We start from the raw sequence: 17,976 nt of genomic DNA, 5'->3' as shown, positions 1-17,976 counted from the left end.
ATTGATTGTATGTCCTCCTCTGAGAAGTGTCTGTTCAGGTCTTTGGCCCATTTTTTGATTGGGTTATTTGTTTTCTTATTGTTTAATTTTTTGAGTTCTTTGTATACTCTGGATATTAGGGCTGTATCTGAAGTGTGAGGAGTAAAAATTTGTTCCCATGATGTAGGCTCCCTATTTACCTCTTTTATTGTTTCTCTTGCTGAGAGAAAACTTTTCAGTTTAAGTAAGTCCCATTTGTTGATTCTTGTTATCAACTTTTGTGCTATGGGTGTCCTATTAAGGAATTTGGAGCCGGACCCTACAATATGTAGATCGGCGCCAACTTTTTCTTCTATCAGACGCAGAGTCTCTTTGATTTACAGAGCCCTTCTGGTTACACAGGGTTGGGACCATAATGAAGAAATGGAGTCTTACTCAGTGTACTGCTATGAGGATTGTGTTTGAATAGAGATACTTAAAGAATGTTTGTTATGTTTCCTTTCAGCTAATGAATGTCTTAATCTTGAGTGTACACCAGAAACTTTTACATACCTTCACTTGATTGAAGAAGCTGAACAAATGATACTTCAAGTTGTTAAGCTAAATTTGGAGAAAATTCTTTACTATAGTCATGTAGTATTTATGATTCGAAGTAAATTCAAAATAAAGTATTCAAATTTGAATAAACCAACTAATGCTTTATATAGGTCAACTTAACTAATAAAGCCCCCAAATCTCAAAGAGGATTGTTTTGGAAAGACTAAAATGAAGCAATATATTATTCATAGTGCTTTCAGTGCCAACGATTATTTATGAAATATTATCTGAAGTAATATTCTTCTTTCCCCTTTGAGTTATTTATAAATTTATTTTTCCAGTTTATCTTTCTTAAAGAGATCAGCTGAAAGTATGCACATTTTAATTCATTTTTTAATATGGAGATTGAACTCAGGGGTGCTTACTGCTGAGTCACATCCCACCCTTTTTAAAGACCAGTCTCACTAAGTTGTTTAGGGCCTCACTAAGTTGCTAAGGCTGGCTTTGAACTTGGAATCCTCCAGCCTCAGCCTCTTGAGCCACTGGGATTTCAGGCATGTGCCACCATGTGTGTCTGCACATTTTAGATGGTATCTCATTTTCTAGCCTTTGCCTTTTGTTTGTATAGGGACTTGGAGGTAGGAATTCTAGGTGATTCCAGCTATTGTATAAACCCCGTTATAGTGAGCAGTAATTTCATGGGCACTTTTTAAAAAATATTTTTTTTAGTTGTAGATGGACACAATACTTTTATTTATTTATTTATTTTTATGTGGTGCTGAGGTTTGAACCCAGAGTGTGAGTCAAGCACTCTGCTACTGATCCACAATCCCAGCCCTCATGGGCATGTTTTAACAACTGTACAACCTATGTCTTTTTCAGTATTTTAGGACTGGGCTGATAGAAAGATAAAAAGGCTATCTTGTTTTCTTGAAATACAACTTTATCTATATTTTGTTAAGTCCTAGGTTGCAGAACAGTTCTCCTTTACTCATCTGCCTGCCTTTTTGAGCAGCTTTCCATTGAAGTAGTTAAGAAGTTTCCTTGGGTAGATGGAGATGAAGACTTATAGGACAAAGAAAAGTAGTGTCGTCTGTGGACTGTTTTTGGTTTGACAGTGTTAAGGTTTTCTTTGTCCTCATCCTTGCTCTCAAAATTCTGTTTTATTTCTCATGTTTTCAGCAGTACTTTTTTTTCACATAATATATTACTAAAAGTATATATATATAATATATATATATATATATATATTTTTTTCCTCTGCAGTTGACAAGTTGTTATTTCTGAAAGACCAAGATTGGAATGACTTTTTGCAACAAGTGTGCTCACAGATTGACTCCACTGAGAAGAGCACAGCGGCCTCCCGAGCTAAGCTGAATCTCCTCTGCTATTTATGCGTGGTGGCTGGTCACAAGGAGGTAGCCACCAGGCTACTCCATTCCCCCCTGGTAGGTAGAGTGAGGCAAAAAGCCTTTTCTAGAGTCCCCACAACTTGCCTTCATGTGCTTAGCTGTTGGAGATTACAAGATCTTAAGTTCATGAAAATTATTCATATTTTAATTTTTGGCCTAAAAGCACTGGGTAATTGGTGATTTCAAGGTTGTTTTTTTTTTTTTTTTTTTTGTGTGTGTGTGTGTGTGATTCTCAGCTTTTGTTTTATGTAACTTAATTCTAAGAAATTTTTCACATATGCATTGAACTGTCCTTTGGAATATGGGGCCCCTTGACTGGGCCAACCTGGTCAATGCCAAGGCTTCTGAGATGACATTGAGGGGAGGCCTCAAGGGTCTAGACTTATTTTCTGTTGCCCCTGGAAATATTATTGCTTGGAATGTCTTGGCTTATTAGTAAACCAAGATTTGGCAGAGCTTTTGAAGTCCTCTTCTGGGAGGAATTACAGTGGTTTGGAGGTGTTTTTTGTAAGGGACCTCATGTGGGAACTAACTTGAAAAAAAATTAAGTGCATTTTGCATTAATACTATTAAGATAGTATTAATGATTTCTTTTGATAGTTGGTGTATCAGGTGGGAGTGGAATATAAAGTGGCAGTAAATGGTAAGAAAAACTTAAAGTACTTAGTTTTTGGTTTTACTTTATTCATGTACTCAGTGCTTTGCATATTTGTAAATTACTTTCTTGGTGTATAATTTACATTTTAGCTGTGTAAAGATCTGATTTGTTAACTTAGTCATCACTTTCTGTGCTGTTTCATGAATTAAACGTATATTTTTAAAATTCTAGTTCCAGTTGCTAATCCAGCATTTGCGAATAGCTCCAAATTGGGATATGTAAGTAACATTTATATTTTAAAGAGTTCTTTGTGGTTTTATGAAGTTATTACAAAATACATATTTATAACAAGTGCTGAGTCTAAATGCAATTTCTGGAGGCATCCTGATTTGTTCATTTAAAAAGATTTAAAAATAGACATTATCCTACTATAAACACAATTCTAGGATTATCTAAGTAATGTCTAGAGACTTTATTGACTGTTACTCTTGAGTATTCATTGTGGAATGGATTCTGTGTTTCCTGTTACACTCCTGTGAGTTTTCCCGTTGCTACTTGTTTATGTACTCCAGCACATAGTTTGCCTGTGATCTGTAAACTCCTGAGGGAAGAAGTGCAATTTTTATGGACTCTGTGTGCCAGAGTGAAAAGCACATTTGCATCAGGTATTAGAGGGCTCAGGGCTCTGGCTGCCAATGAGATGTAGCCAAATGCTGAAATCATCTTCTGAGTCTCTGCTTCCTGGGGAGTGTGCATAGGACAGAGGCAGACCTGGGTGTGGTGGATTCCAGATTTTCCCCCTGGAAAAATTGCTTCAACTGCTGACCCTCACTTTCCTTATCTATAAAATGGGGATAGTGTAACTACCTGATAAACTAAATATGTGGAAAATCTTTTACAGTGGGTACATTTTAGTGGGTGCTTAATATACATTGGGGGTGTGGAATTTGTAGTTCTTATTATCATGCATACTTATGATTGTTAGGAGAAACATATGAGAAAAGGGAGGTGAAGGAATTTTGTGAATTGTGGTAGTGGCATGATAGTAATTGTTTTTCCCTGCTGGAAAAGTGCACAAAATGCTTTAGGGTAATTAATCATCCTGATGCATCTTCCAATGTTACTCTCCCAAAGTAAAATTTGGTGTAAAGAAAAAGGTGATAGTTGAGCATTTAATATGAGATTTGTTGTATGTTCATTGAAAAGGAACCATTGAAATTTTTATTAATACTTTTGTTTAAAGCTTCTCTTTGAATGGAGTGCCCCCTAGTGACAATAGAGCAAACATTAGTTCTTTCCAAGTACTGCTTTAAAACTGTTTCTCATTTTTTAAATTGAAGTTTAACTGTAAAACAGTTTTGAGGAAAATGATAAATATTAAGGTAGACAAGTCCTCTGATTGAAGCCTTCTTTTTCAATAAGGAAACTGCTGCTTCTAGTTTTGTTCAGTTTTCCAAGTTTGTTCTGCATATAGGAAAACAAAATTAGAGTCACATGATACAATTTTAAAGTTTCTCCTCATTCTCTCTCTATATAGATACGTGTGTGTGTTACCTCAATTCTACTTTCTATATCTATGAATTTGGTTATTGTGTGTACTTATATGAGTAGAAGTATGAATATTTGTCTTTTTGTGTGTGGCTATTTCATTTAGCTTTGTTCTCAAGGTCCATCCAAGTTATAGCATGTGCTAGAATTTGATTCCTTTCTTTTTAAGGTCAAATAATGTTCTAATATTGTGTATCCTTTCATCTGTTGGACACTTGCATTGTTTTTACCTTTTGACCATTGTGAATCATGTTCTATGAATGCTGGTCTTTGTTTATTTTCCTGATTATAACTCTTCCAGTTGGAGATCATGGTTTTGGTTTACATTTCTTTTGTGACTAGCAGCTTTTCAGGTACTTGTCGGTTATCTGTATCTTCTTTGGAGAAATGTCTATTCAAGTCCTTTGCCCAATTTTGAATTGAGTAATTTATTTTTGTTCTTTATATATCCTGGGTATTAACCCTTATCAAATAAGAGATTTGAAAACATTTTCTTTCATCCACAGGGTTTTTTGCCTTCTTACTGTGCTGTAGTGATCTTTGATTTATAAAAGGTTTTGATTTTGATGAAGTTTGATTCAAGTAGTTTTTCTTTGCTTGTTTGTGCTTTTGGTGCCATATCCAGAAAGTCAGTGTGAAATCCAAAGTCATAAAGTTTTCTCCTATTATTTTTTGCTAATAGTTTTATAGTTTGTTTTGGAGTTTAGATCTTTGATATGTTTTTGAATTAGTATTTGTAAATGGTGTAAGTTGAGGGTAAAACTTGATTGCCTTTGTGTGTGGATATTGTTTTACCTATACTTATGTGTCAAAAGGTTTGCCTTTCCCCATGGAATGGTCTTGGTACCTTTGTGGAAAATTGTTTACACATATATGTGAGGATTTATTTCTTGGCTCTCCATTCCATTGGTGTGTATCTTTGATTTTATGCTAATACCATACTGTCTTGATTACTGTAGTTTTAAGTTTTGAAATTGTGAAAGGTCCAAATTTTTTGAGATTGTTTTAGCCACCTAAGTATCCATTAGGATATGAATTTTGGGGCTGGGGTTGTGGCTCAGTGGTAAAGCACTTGGCTAGCATGTGTGAGGCACTGGGTTTGATTCTCAGCACCACATATAAATAATAAATAAATAAAATTAGAAAAAAGTACTTCCCTAAATTCATTTTTTAATTTTTTTTTTTTAGTAATAGTTTTACATCTGAATAAGATGAGGTTAAATGCTCATCTTTTTGGAACATATCCTCCATTTCTATGATCAAATTCACTTCTTAGTTGATCAAATTTCATTATTCTGTAGGTTTGTTTTGTTTACTTTTCCAAGAAGGCCTCTCTGTGGCTCTGCTTCTGGAGTAGTTGCCTCCTTGGGTGTTTCTGTCAGACCCTGTAGCTCAGGGAGGTGGTCTTGCCCCTGGAGCCATTCACCTCCATGCCACAGTTTGGACTTATGCTGTCTTCCCCTGTGCTGACTTTAGCTCTGCAGGAACTGGGGCCAACGTCAACTTTTCTTCCTCTTGTGTGTATCTTGTTTGAGTTTGCTTTATTTTGTCTGAACTTTTCTTTTTATTCCAGTACAGGCAAGTTTTTACCAGACCATATGTAGGAATCTTTTTACAAACATGTTATAGCAGTTGCTTTACTAAATTTCTTAGCTCCTCCCAACATTTCATCCTTTTATGCTCCTGAAAATAGGAGCAGTATGGGTGTGGGATTTGTCTTTTTACTCTTCTCTCAAACTCTTTTGCTTTCTCACTTTGTCCTTTTTATTGTGGTACAGTTCACTATAAAATCAACTTTTTAAAAGTGTAGAGTTTGGGCTTTAGTACATACAAAGTTGTGCAACCATCACTGCTGTCTTATTTCAGAAGATTTTTATCTTCCAATGAAAACCTTGTACCTCTTTTGTTCCCCTAGCCTCTGAAAACCACCTACCTAATTTATGTTGATTTTTTTTTTTTTTTTGGTCCTATGCTGGACTTTGCAAATAAATGGAATCATATAGTATGTGGCCTTTTGTGCCTAACTTCTGTCATTTTGCAGGCTTATATTTTTTGTAGGTCAAGGTTAATCCATCTTGTATGTATTAGTTCGTATTCATATGCCAGTTTTTGTCTGAACTTAAATGTTTTCATCACAAATGTAACTAGTAGTTGAAATGCTGGCTTATACGCTGTGTTCAATCTTTTGAAGAACTGCCATGCTCTTTGCTTGCTGTTCAGTATCTGTCATCAAGCTTGGTATTTATCCTGGTTATTTTTTAGGATTTCTAGTGAATTTTAATAATCATTTTTGAAAGTTTTTATTTTTTTGTTCTCTGTTCTTTATTCCTTCCTACATTTGGTATGAAATATACTTTTTTTTGGAGATAAATGTTAGGATTGTTTAAAAAAATCCTTTGAGATATATTAGGATTAAATATAATAATTAATATTTAAGGTAAGGCCTTAGTATTATAAAACTTGTGCGCTTATCTCTTGAACCTGTAGGTCACTTCTTTTTCATTATAGTTCTGCTTTTTAATGCTGTTTATTTCTCAAATGCCTGATGATATTTTATTCTTACTTAATATGATCAAATGATGTATAATGTGGTAATACCAGTTTCCTCCATGCTTGTTTAGTGTTTCTCCTTTAAGGGAGGAGCCCTGTGTATCAATAGGTGGGATCTGTTGGCTGGTGGACAGGTGTATTTTCTTTTTCTTTCTCTTTCTTTTTCTTTTTTTCCTCTTTTTCTTTCTTTCTCTTTTTCTCACTCTTTCTCTTTCTATTTTTCTTTCTCTTTCTCTTTCTCCTTTCTTTTGCTCTTTCTCTTTCTCTCTTTCTCTTTTTCTTTCTCCTCTTTCTCTTTTTCTTTTTTCTTTCTTTCTCTTTTTCTCTTCTTTCTCTTTTTCTTTCTTTCTCTTTCTCTTTTCTTTTTCTTTCTTTCTTTTTGTTTTTTCTTTCTTTATACTTGGAATTGAACTCAGGGGTGCTTAACCACTGAGCCACATCCCCAGCCCTAGGGTCTCAGTGAATTGCTAGTGCCTGACTAAGTTGGTGAGGCTGGCTTTGAATTCTCAATCTTCCTATCTCCCCAGTCGCTGGAATTACAGGCATGCTCCGCCACGCCCGGCCTTAGGGGTTTCTTTTATTCTCTGTGTGATTCTGTTTGTCATCTGGGACTTTCTATTCCACTTTCAGCCCTTCTTTGTTTCTAATTATCATGGAGTTAAAATAATTTTTCTACTTTAACAGATTCTTGAAGGGATCAGTGTCTAGTCTGCTAACATGATTGTGATTTATGGAGGTTTCATTTTTTATTTACTGTATAATATACACAGAAGTGCTTCTAAATTTGCAGGTGTCAAGGCTTTTTTGCTTATCATTTCCACTTCGCTATTTTTATTATAATAGTGAATTCTATGTAATATTTCTGCTTTTGGGAGTGTTCTAATTTATCTTTGTGGTCTTGTATAAAATCAATTTTTAAAATTAGGCCACGAATATGGTCAATAATGGTAGCTAACCTGTTCAATTCAGACTCCAAGATAGTTTCTACATGTGGATCATATCCCTTGATTCTTACAACTTGATGGAGTACATACTATTAGTCCTTCTGAACTTATGAGGTAACCAAGACCCAGGCACATAAAAGATGAGTAACTACTCAGGGCACTGTTGCCCCCATTATTCTCACTGTGGACTCAAGACTATGCATAGGACATGTGGTTCCTAGTCATCGATACTGTCCAGTACAGTCTTCCATTGAGTAAGAGTGTTCATCTTTTTCCAGGGTGTAGAGTTTGGTATATACATGTGTTCCATTAGCCTTGTTGGTTTTACCATGGATGCTTGAATGTGTGTATGTTCACTTCTTATTGCTGAGCTTGGGGAAGAAGTAGATTGAAATTTCTGACTCCCTTTGGCTTTACTTTCATGCTTTGTTATTTGTTGTATGAAGGATCATACCTTATATTTTTTGTAGGTCATATAGTTTTTAGTTTATAAGAAAATTTCTCATTTAATGCTTTTAGCCTTGAATTCTGCTTTACTTCACTTCACTTTAGCCTTGAATTCACTTTCACTTCTGCTTCACTTCTGAATTCTGCAATGTGCAGCCATATGTTTTATCCACTCCTTTCCTGCTAACACATGTAGTAACTTAGTTTTTGATGATGTGATCATTTTTGTTTAGCAGACATTTAGAAAGGGCATACTTGTACTCCAAGCACTGGTCTCAGTGTTCACAATGGTGAACAGAACAAAGCTCTACCTTCATTGACTTTAAGGGTTGACCTTGAGGGAGGTAGATAATAATTGAGTAAACAAATGAACAATAACTACAAAAATTTAAATCAGCTCTATGCTCTAATATGACTTAACTAACTACATGTAGTTTGTTAAATTAAAATTCAATAAAATTTAAGTTCCTCGCTTGCACCAGGCATATTTTATGTGCATGATTAGTAATGTTTTCAGTGTATACTGCATTGAAGAGTGTGGTCATGGAACATTCCTGTTATTACATGGAAGTCTGTTGGACACTGCTGCCCCAGATGTTCTTGGGGATACAGGATGGTTCTTAGGAGACTGTGCTGAGTTGGGGAGGGGATTAGAACCTGGAGTGGCCACATTGAAGAAAACTGAATTCTGAAAAATGACAGTCTTGTGAGGGTCTTGTGTATAGAGTATTATTGTATGTAAGTTTTTGTTATAAACTGAGGACTACTGTCATTATTACTTTAAGTTTATAATTGAAAAGTATTAGTGTTTTTAGGTAGGGTATTTTCTCTGATTTGATTTGAAATTATTTCTGGGGAAATTAGAAATATTACCATGTTGTGATACATTTTTATTTTAGTTGAATAAATCTAGTAGATAATATTTAATTTTGTAGATTGAGAAATGATTTAATGTCTCATAAATTTTTAAAAAATTTTTTAGTTGTAGTTGGACACAATACCTTTATTTATTTTTATGTGGTGCTGAGGATCGAACCCAGCGCCTCACACATGCTAGGCAAGCGCTCTACCAGGCAGCCCCAGCCCCTCAAATATTTTTGAGCTTATTTTTGAAAACAGGTTTTGTGTTTCATATTGTCTAATTCATTGGTGAGTTTTTGATAACAAGCATTTGTTTTACAATTGTGAAAAAAACCCAACTAGATCTTAATGCAGCTACCTGTTTGAATTGCACACATGGAAATAAAGCAAGTGACTTGGTTGCAATTGCAGCTACTCAGTGGCCTTGTTTGTCAGCTTTCTGTTGCTGTGACAAATACCTCATTCAAAAAACTTAAAAGTAGTGCCACAGGCTGGGGACATTTAGGATCCAAGGCATAAAAATGGCAAACTGGAGCCTGGAAGCTTCTTTCTTTTGTAAGTTGGTATAATATCCTACCAAATCTTTTTCAAAATGATCACTTTTAAAATACAGTCTTTATATTCAGAGGTGGGATGATAATCATGAAATGGCTAGGACTTTTATCTGCATATGTTAAGAGAATTGAATTCCATAAGAATTATCTGTCAGAAGTGTCACTGCACATTTTCCCTGTGCTACTTCTGAGTAGCATGGGTCCTGGGAATGTTTAAGGAACTGTGAAAATTAGTGCATGCTGATGAGCCAGGAAACAGGCAGGTGTCACTAAATGTGATTCTCATCAACTTCCCATTTTCTTTTCTGGTGAAAAAAATCTTAATTTCCTGTATTTCAAACCACACTGAGGTCTGAAGTTCAATTTAGTAATTTTTTCAACTTCATTTTTTGCTAGATGCCAAAGAAAAGCATCATTAAAACTAAATAGGATTAATTAAAATACAAATAATCTTTTTAACGGTGCTCATATTATTTACCACCTATATAGAATTCTACTCACTAGCTCAGTAAAAGTGGAATAGAGACCTTAAGCCAAATGCCTGTGTACTCACATAAAAGGGTTAATGAGTATTCCTCTCTTGTCTCGGGTTAAGGCCTTTTCAAAAGTCCATTTTCCGTTTCATCATTAAACCATAGCTTGTTTAAATTTTGTCAACATAACAAATAGAATTACAAAGGACATGGTTATTCCAAGTTTTTCCTTATATATGAGGGATGGTTTCTTTGGACATTGTATGTGTGGAGTATAGGCCTGTCCTGTTACACTGAATTTTTATTTCATATTCTTATAGCTAAAGCATGTGGCAGCTAGTATTGACTTCCTTGGTCCTGACTCTTCTTTTCAAAGTTTGTATTCTCTCCATTTACAGACGGGCCAAAGTTGCTCGCGTAATTGGTTTGCTGGCTTCGCACACAACTGAGCTCCAGGAAAATACACCCATTATTGAGGTAATTTCTTTCATTACTGACATGTTATGAATGACAAAAAAGATTGTTTTTTTTTTCATGATTTAGAACATACAGCTTTATGTTGACCTTCACTTAATTTTTTTTTTTTTTTTTTGGTGGAATTGTGGCAATTGTAAAATGAGGATCTGGATAGAATTAAGCTCATTTACAACAGTTGTCTCTTACTGAAGATGGTGTGGCAGAATACAAGGCCTTTTTGAAGCATTCTGTATAATTCAAATTGAAATTCTTTTGGCTTTTTACCTTGATTTTGTTTTCATCCTCACTAGTTGTCAGTTATTTCTTGATAACTGATTCCAGTATTTAATGGTCATTCATGCACTAAGGATATTTCTAGTATCAATCAGTCATTTCTTTCAAGTACTGATACTGGGAATTTTTTCTTATTTAGTTAATAATTTTAAGTTCTGTGAAGTGAATACTACTATTGTAGTACTTATATGAATGTCTTTGAATACTGAAAATAGCTTTCTACCTATCCTGTTAATGTGAAGTATAGTCAATTGGTAATGGATTTTTATTCCTTGGGCTGGGAAAGAGTCAAGAGTCAAAATGCATAAAAAAACCCCCAAAGCTTTTAGGGTCAAAAACTCAGGGTAAGGAGAGGGGCTTTGGTATATCAGAAGCTGATGGTGTGGTATTGGAGCATTTAGAGGAATTATTTGTCTAAGTACTGTCCAAATGAACTTTCTGTAGTGATGCAAACATCCAAGCAGAGGCCTGAAGGAATTGAGGAAATGAGGTGAACTGTCTGGCAGAAGAGTATTTGAGACAGGGCGAATAGCATTTGCAAGAGGCTAGAGGTAAAAAAAAAAAAAAAAAAGTGTGGTTTGCCTTTTTCAAGGAAGAAGGAGGGGTGAATATAGGGCTGATGAGATGATTGGTAGAAGATGAAGTGTCAGGAACTAGATGATGTAGATTTGTTGTAAGATGTGATAAGAACTTGGGATTTTATTCAAAATAAAATGGAGGCCACTGGAGGATTGAGAACAGAGGAGTACACTGTTGTGCTTATGTTTTAAAAGGATCACCCTATTTCAGGGACAGGGTAAGGTAGACTCAGACTAGTGTAGAAGGTGAGAGGTGATGATGACTTGCATCAGGTTTTTAGTCACCTATGCATACTTGCATGTACTTACAAATATACTTATTTCCTGGATATACTAGAAGAGTGACAGATTTGCTAATTGCTATAATATCTGAAAGCAGACTTTAATATCCAAGAAGTCTGGCCAATATAAATTCTAATGTTCAATGTTCCAAATGCTGAGTTGTCATGGAAATGCAAATAAAAAGAAAAGTGAAGTGTCAAAATGGTCACCAGATGGGCAAAAATGAAAAAGTCTCTCAATCCTACATGGTTGTGGTAGTACTGGATAGAAGGAGCTCTTAGATGCTTCCAGGGGGAGTATGAATGAATGTAGCCATTCTGGAAAACTTCTTGGCCATGAAAACAAGCTGAAAACATTTCTACCTGTAACTGAGCATCTATTACCTTAAAACTCAATGTGCCAAATGACACAAGTAGTTACATACTGACAGCATTGTTTATAACAGCCCCACATTTAAAATAATCCATATCCATATTCCATCAACAGAAGAATGGGTGAAGGGTGTCACATTCAGTGCGCTAGTCAGTGCTGAATAGCATTGAGAGTGACGAACAGCAGCATTGGGCAACAGGCCCAAGTGAATCTCAGTCATAGACTATTGTTCTAGACTGACTGTAGGTCATTGCATGGGAAAGACTGATCATATATTCAGAACTATTCTGTGGGTTGTGGTTCCTTCCTAGAAGGGGAGCTCCCCTTGAGTAGACAACATGGGGGAGAGATGAGCAGGTGGGTGTTGTGGAAGGTGCATGGAAAGGAGAGTTGCCTTGTGGCTTAGTTAGGGGAAGACAGGCCAGAGGCCAAGGCTGTATTGTGATGCTGTCCTTAACCCCTGTGGCATCTTTATGCTTGGAACCCTCTGTAAGTGGCTGGGAAGTATGTTCTCCTGTGATAGGAATCCTCAAGGGTCTGAATAGAGGGCCTTTGCAGGAACTTGGGACCCGTCCATACCCTCGGTGATGTGATCTCCTCACCTGTGGCCTGATCCTCTTGGTACTTGCTTTTGCTGCTGCCTGAGAGCTGAACTGCACAGTGGTTTGTACTGTTAGCTAGAGTTCTTGGCTTGTGCTTCCTTCTCTTTGGATGCTGGGTACTTAGTATTTCAGTATTTCTCCAATTCTTGTTCCTGTCCCTCTCACACACATAGTATTCCTGATGTTGCCTCTGCTGAGAGGAGAGGCCAGGCACTAGTTTCTGAGGTTCTGTATATTTTATTCTTGCACTGTTTCCCTCTGGGCTTTTCACTGGTGTTTTGGGTGCAGATTTGGGAGAAATAATCATTTCATTAAAAAAAAGTAATACTTTATGTTTATCTAGTAAACTTTTGAATTCAGCATACTACATAGTGAACCAAATTTTATTCGATAATGAGTTTACATCATAAGTTGAAATCATGCCAGGTGTTCCTTTGTAATGCAGTCTTTATTATTATTTTTTATGCTGGGGATTGAACCCAGAGCTGTGCTCATATTAAGTGTGTGCCCAGACACTGAGTGACACTCCCAGGCCCCGTGATGCCATTTTAAATTTTATTTCTTTTTTTTTTTTTAAATTTTTATTATTGGTTGTTCAAAACATTACATAGTTCTTGACATATCATATTTCATACATTTGATTCAAGTGGGTTATGAACTCCCATTTTTACCCCGTATACAGATTGCAGAATCACATCGGTTACACATCCACTGTTTTACATACTGCCATACTAGTATTCTGCTGCCTTTCCTATCCTCTACTATCCCCCCTCCCCTCCCCTCCCATCTTCTCTCTCTACCCCATCTACTGTAATTCATTTCTCCCCCTCGTTTTTTTCCCCTTTCCCCTCACTTCCTCTTATATGTAATTTTGTATAACAATGAGGGTCTCCTCCATTTCCATGCAATTTCCCTTCTCTCTCCCTTTCCCTCCCACCTCTCGTCCCTGTTTAATGTTGATCATCTTCTCATGCTCTTCCTCCCTGCTCTGTTCTTAATTGTTCTCCTTATATCAAAGAAGACATTTTGCATTTGTTTTTTAGGGATTGGCTAGCTTCACTTAGCATAATCTGCTCTAATGCCATCCATTTCCCTGCAAATTCCATGATTTTGTCATTTTTTAGTGCAGAGTAATACTCCATTGTGTATAAATGCCACATTTTTTTTTTTTTTATCCATTCATCTATTGAAGGGCATCTAGGTTGGTTCCACAGTCTAGCTATTGTGAATTGTGCTGCTATGAACATCGATGTAGCAGTATCCCTGTAGTATGCTCTTTTTAGGTCTTTAGGGAATAGACCGAGAAGGGGAATAGCTAGGTCAAATGGTGGTTCCATTCCCAGCTTTCCAAGGAATCTCCATACTGCTTTCCAAATTGGCCGCACCAATTTGCAGTCCCACCAGCAATGTACAAGAGTACCCTTTTCCCCACATCCTCTCCAGCACTTGTTGTTGTTTGACTTCATAATGACTGCCAATCTTACTGGAGTGAGATGGTATCTTAGGATGGTTTTGATTTGCATTTCTCTGACTGCTAGAGATGGTGAGCATTTTTTCATGTACTTGTTGATTGAGTGTCTGTTCAGCAAAGTGGCAGGATATAAAATCAACACGCATAAATCAAAGGCATTCCTGTATACCAGCGACAAATCTTCTGAAATGGAAATGAGGACAACCCCCCCATTCACAATATCCTCAAAAAAAAAAAAAAATACTTGGGAATCAACCTAACAAAAGAGGTGAAAGACTTATACAATGAAAACTACAGAACCCTAAAGAGAGAAATAGAAGAAGATCTTAGAAGATGGAAAAATATACCCTGTTCATGGATAGGCAGAACTAACATCAAAATGGCAATATTACCAAAAGTTCTCTATAGGTTTAATGCAATGCCAATCAAAATCCCAACGGAATTTCTTGTAGAAATAGAAAGCAACCATGAAATTCATATGGAAAAATAAAAGACCCAGAATAGCAAAAACAATTTTAAGCAGGAAAGGTGAATCAGGCGGTATAGCGATACCAGACTTCAAACTATACTACAGAACAGTAGTAACAAAAACAGCGTGGTACTGGTACCAAAACAGGCGGGTGGACCAATGATACAGAATAGAGGACACAGAGACCAATCCACAAAATTACAACTATCTTATATTTGATAAAGGTGCTGAAAGCATGCAATGGAGGAAGGACAGCATCTTCAACAAATGGTGCTGGGAAAACTGGAAATCCATATGCAACAAAATGAAACTGAATCCCTTTCTCTTGCCATGCACAAAAGTTAACTCAAAATGGATCAAAGAGCTTGATATCAAATCAGAGACTCTGTGTCTGATAGAAGAAAATGTTGGCTCTGATCTACATATTGTGGGGTTGGGCTCCAGATTCTTTAATAGGACACCCATAATACAAGAGTTAATAACAAGAATCAACAAATGGGACTTACTCAAATTAAATTTTATTTCTTAAAGCACTTTTCAGTTCTTTTGTGAGCAATTGGATTTGACAGTTTAGCCACTAGATGTCACTCAAACACTGGAAAAATGTTAAGTAAGTTTAACAATTTATCTTGTGAAAGAAGCAGATGTATGGAAATTCAGCAGGTATTCAGTACAGTGTTTTCATGTTTTTAGGAGTTTCTTCTAAAAAACTTGGCTTCATTCTATTGGTGATTGTTACCATTTTTGGTTAATGAGATTAATGAAATCCAGGATATCCTCTCCAGAAAAATTCATGCAACATCTTATCTGCACACGATTTGAGGGGACTTGGGGACTATGTGGAGCCACTGGTGAACCTTCAACTCAGAGCTTTTGAGACTAGTTTTCTGTATAATGCAGTTGGGTGTTTATAGTTTTTTAGTAAATAATTCATTAAAAACTTCAGGTGTTTGATGAATTTTTCTCTAGTCATTTTAATACCCATGAATAATAAACATAGGTTGAAGATCCAGTAAGCATTTTAAAGTCATAAGAATCTTACTTTGTTACTCCTTTGTATCCCATAGTGCCAAGCCAGCCAGCCAAGTTGCATATGTATTTCAGGCACTCTGTTAATGCTTAAGGATTAAACAAATGATTAAAAGAATGATAAGAAAAGTATAGTGGTGTGTGTGTATATGTGTGTGTGTGTATATATATATGTGTGTGTGTGTGTGTATGTATATATGTATATATGTGTGTGTGTGTGTGTATATGTGTGTATGTGTATATATGTATATTTTTTTAAAACACAGAAGAAACCAATTAAAAAAAACTATTTTGCTATCCTTATGATATGCTCTATGTTTCTTTTCTTTCTTCATAGCTACATATAAGAACTGGTCATGATCTTTTCTTTCTTTTTTTTTTTTTTTTATAGAATTTATTGGCTTCTTTTCCATAGAAAAATACAGTCATCTTTAGTTTATTCTCCTAGATAATACATTTGCCATTCTAATTACTGGGGCTCTTTAAGTGTAATAATTTGTAGGGAATATTTCTGGTACTATGCTGCATGTCGTCTCAAGCATGCAGTGAATATATTTTAGGTAACTGAATATAGATGCAGAAAATTCTAGAATTGAAAGGAATATTGACATTAGGTTAGTCCCTTCATTAACATTTTTATTGTGGAATATTTTCATAATATATATGAAAGTAGAGTAGAATAATGAGGTATCATTACTCACTTCCAGAAATTATCAACACTTTTCAAATCTTGTTTCCCCTCTTTCTCTTTTTTGTTTCAAGAAAATCGCATTTTTCTCGCACTCATTTTTTTTCCTCATGAAAAGAACTTAAAAATATAGCCCCAATTGTATTGTCACACCCAGAAAAAGTACTATCAGACATTTCCCTATTACTTTTGGGTACCATTCATTTATTACAGAGAGATTTCCATTTGTCTTAGTTGAAAGTGGAATGTCAAACTTTTTTGTGGCTTTATGCTATCATTTAACTTAGTCCCCTATCACCTGCATTGCCTGAAAAAATTGGTTAGATGTAGCCCCTTGATTAGATTCAAGTTCACTTTTTTGGGTGGTTGTGATGGGAGTTAGAATTTTTAGTTGGTGCTGTGGTATTTCCCATTGCCACACAAAGAAAAGCATACATATGGTTGTCTCATTATTAGTGTGTTACGATTACTTAATAGTTTCAGATGTTAGTCTTACTATAAAATTATCTCACTTTCATTTAAAACATTTAGCATCGATTATCATTGTCTAGATGCATTAATTCTTGAGGACTACAAAGTAATGATTTTTTTTTCGTTTGGTAACTCCTTTTCCATTGATAGTTGCACGTTTTTCTTATAGGAATTTTCCTTGATCAACCATTTGATTATTCTAAAATGTGTTTAGTAAGGCAGGATATGTGCTTGTTTCCCTTTATAGGCCAGTTTTAAAAATGATAAGCTCATGTCTTTATCTCCAAATCATCCATTGATGTTTTTTTTATACTGAGAAATATATATAAACATACACACATTTATTTCCTTTGTGGTCATTAGTCTTTTTGTTGCTTTTGTTGGCCCACATCTGTCCATTGAGAGTCCTTTCAGGTTTACTCATTGGTCCTTTTGACGTGACCCTGCCACTGTCTCCAAAGATGTGCTTGCTTTCTGGCAGCAGCATTTCACAGGCCTGCTTGGGAATCATCATCCCCTAGCTTTGAAGCCACTTCTGTAAGGAACTGTGTTTACTTTGAGTTGGAAATACTGTTTAGAGAGAATACCCTGTGAAGGGCTGCTCACACACATGTATTGTACATACTTAGACTCACTCACACTTGCACAGTCATTCTTATTTGAGTATAAGTAAATGTGTAAGCATGTGTGTAAGCATTTAAATGAGTAAGCATATAAGTATGCAAGTGTGAAAGTATGTAAGGATGTAAGTGTGCAGACGTGTGTAAGCATGTAAGTATGTGAGCATGTATGAGTGTAAGTATGTAAGCTATAAGTGCACGTGTAAGTGTGTATGCATGTAAGTGTGTGTTGTAAGTGTAAGTACGTGTGAGTCTAAGCATGCAAGCATCTAAGTATATGTAAGTACTGTGAAAGTATTCAAGCATGTAAGTGTTCAAGCATGGAAACATAAGTGTGATGCGAGTACATGTGAGTGTGAATGTAACCGTGTGTGTAAGCATGTGAGTGTGCAGTATGTAAGTATGTAGGTTTGTGCATAAGCATGCAAGTGAAACTGAGTATATATAAATGTGTAAGTGTGAATGCAAGCATGTAAACGTAAGAATGTAAACATAAGAATGTAAACATGCAAGCATGTACTTGCATATACTCTCATACTTGCACTCATACACACTTGTATGCTTGCATATTTACATGGTCACACTTATATGCCCACACACTCACATGTCTGCACACCCACACACTTACATGTCTGCACACTCACATGGTCACACGCATATGCTTGCACACTTATATACTTACACATGCTCAAACACGTGCATGCTTGCACACTAACATGCTTATGTCCTTGCAAACTTACC

General features: G+C 35.8%; 1 protein-coding gene across 1 annotated transcript in view; it reads left to right on the top strand.

Annotated features, from left to right (window-relative positions):
* Nucleotides 1–17,976, top strand: part of Ulk4 (unc-51 like kinase 4) — a 516,944-nt gene that overhangs the window by 47,237 nt on the left and 451,731 nt on the right. The window contains exons 16-18 of the mRNA XM_071600065.1: nt 1,783–1,964; nt 2,758–2,804; nt 10,302–10,380. Coding sequence (XP_071456166.1) covers nt 1,783–1,964; nt 2,758–2,804; nt 10,302–10,380 — 308 coding nt within the window. The remainder of the gene's footprint in view (nt 1–1,782; nt 1,965–2,757; nt 2,805–10,301; nt 10,381–17,976) is intronic.

Source organism: Marmota flaviventris, chromosome 1 (genome assembly GCF_047511675.1).
Source record: "Marmota flaviventris isolate mMarFla1 chromosome 1, mMarFla1.hap1, whole genome shotgun sequence".
NCBI classification, from domain to species: domain Eukaryota; kingdom Metazoa; phylum Chordata; class Mammalia; order Rodentia; family Sciuridae; genus Marmota; species Marmota flaviventris.
This window is presented reverse-complemented; position numbering and strand designations above follow the sequence as displayed.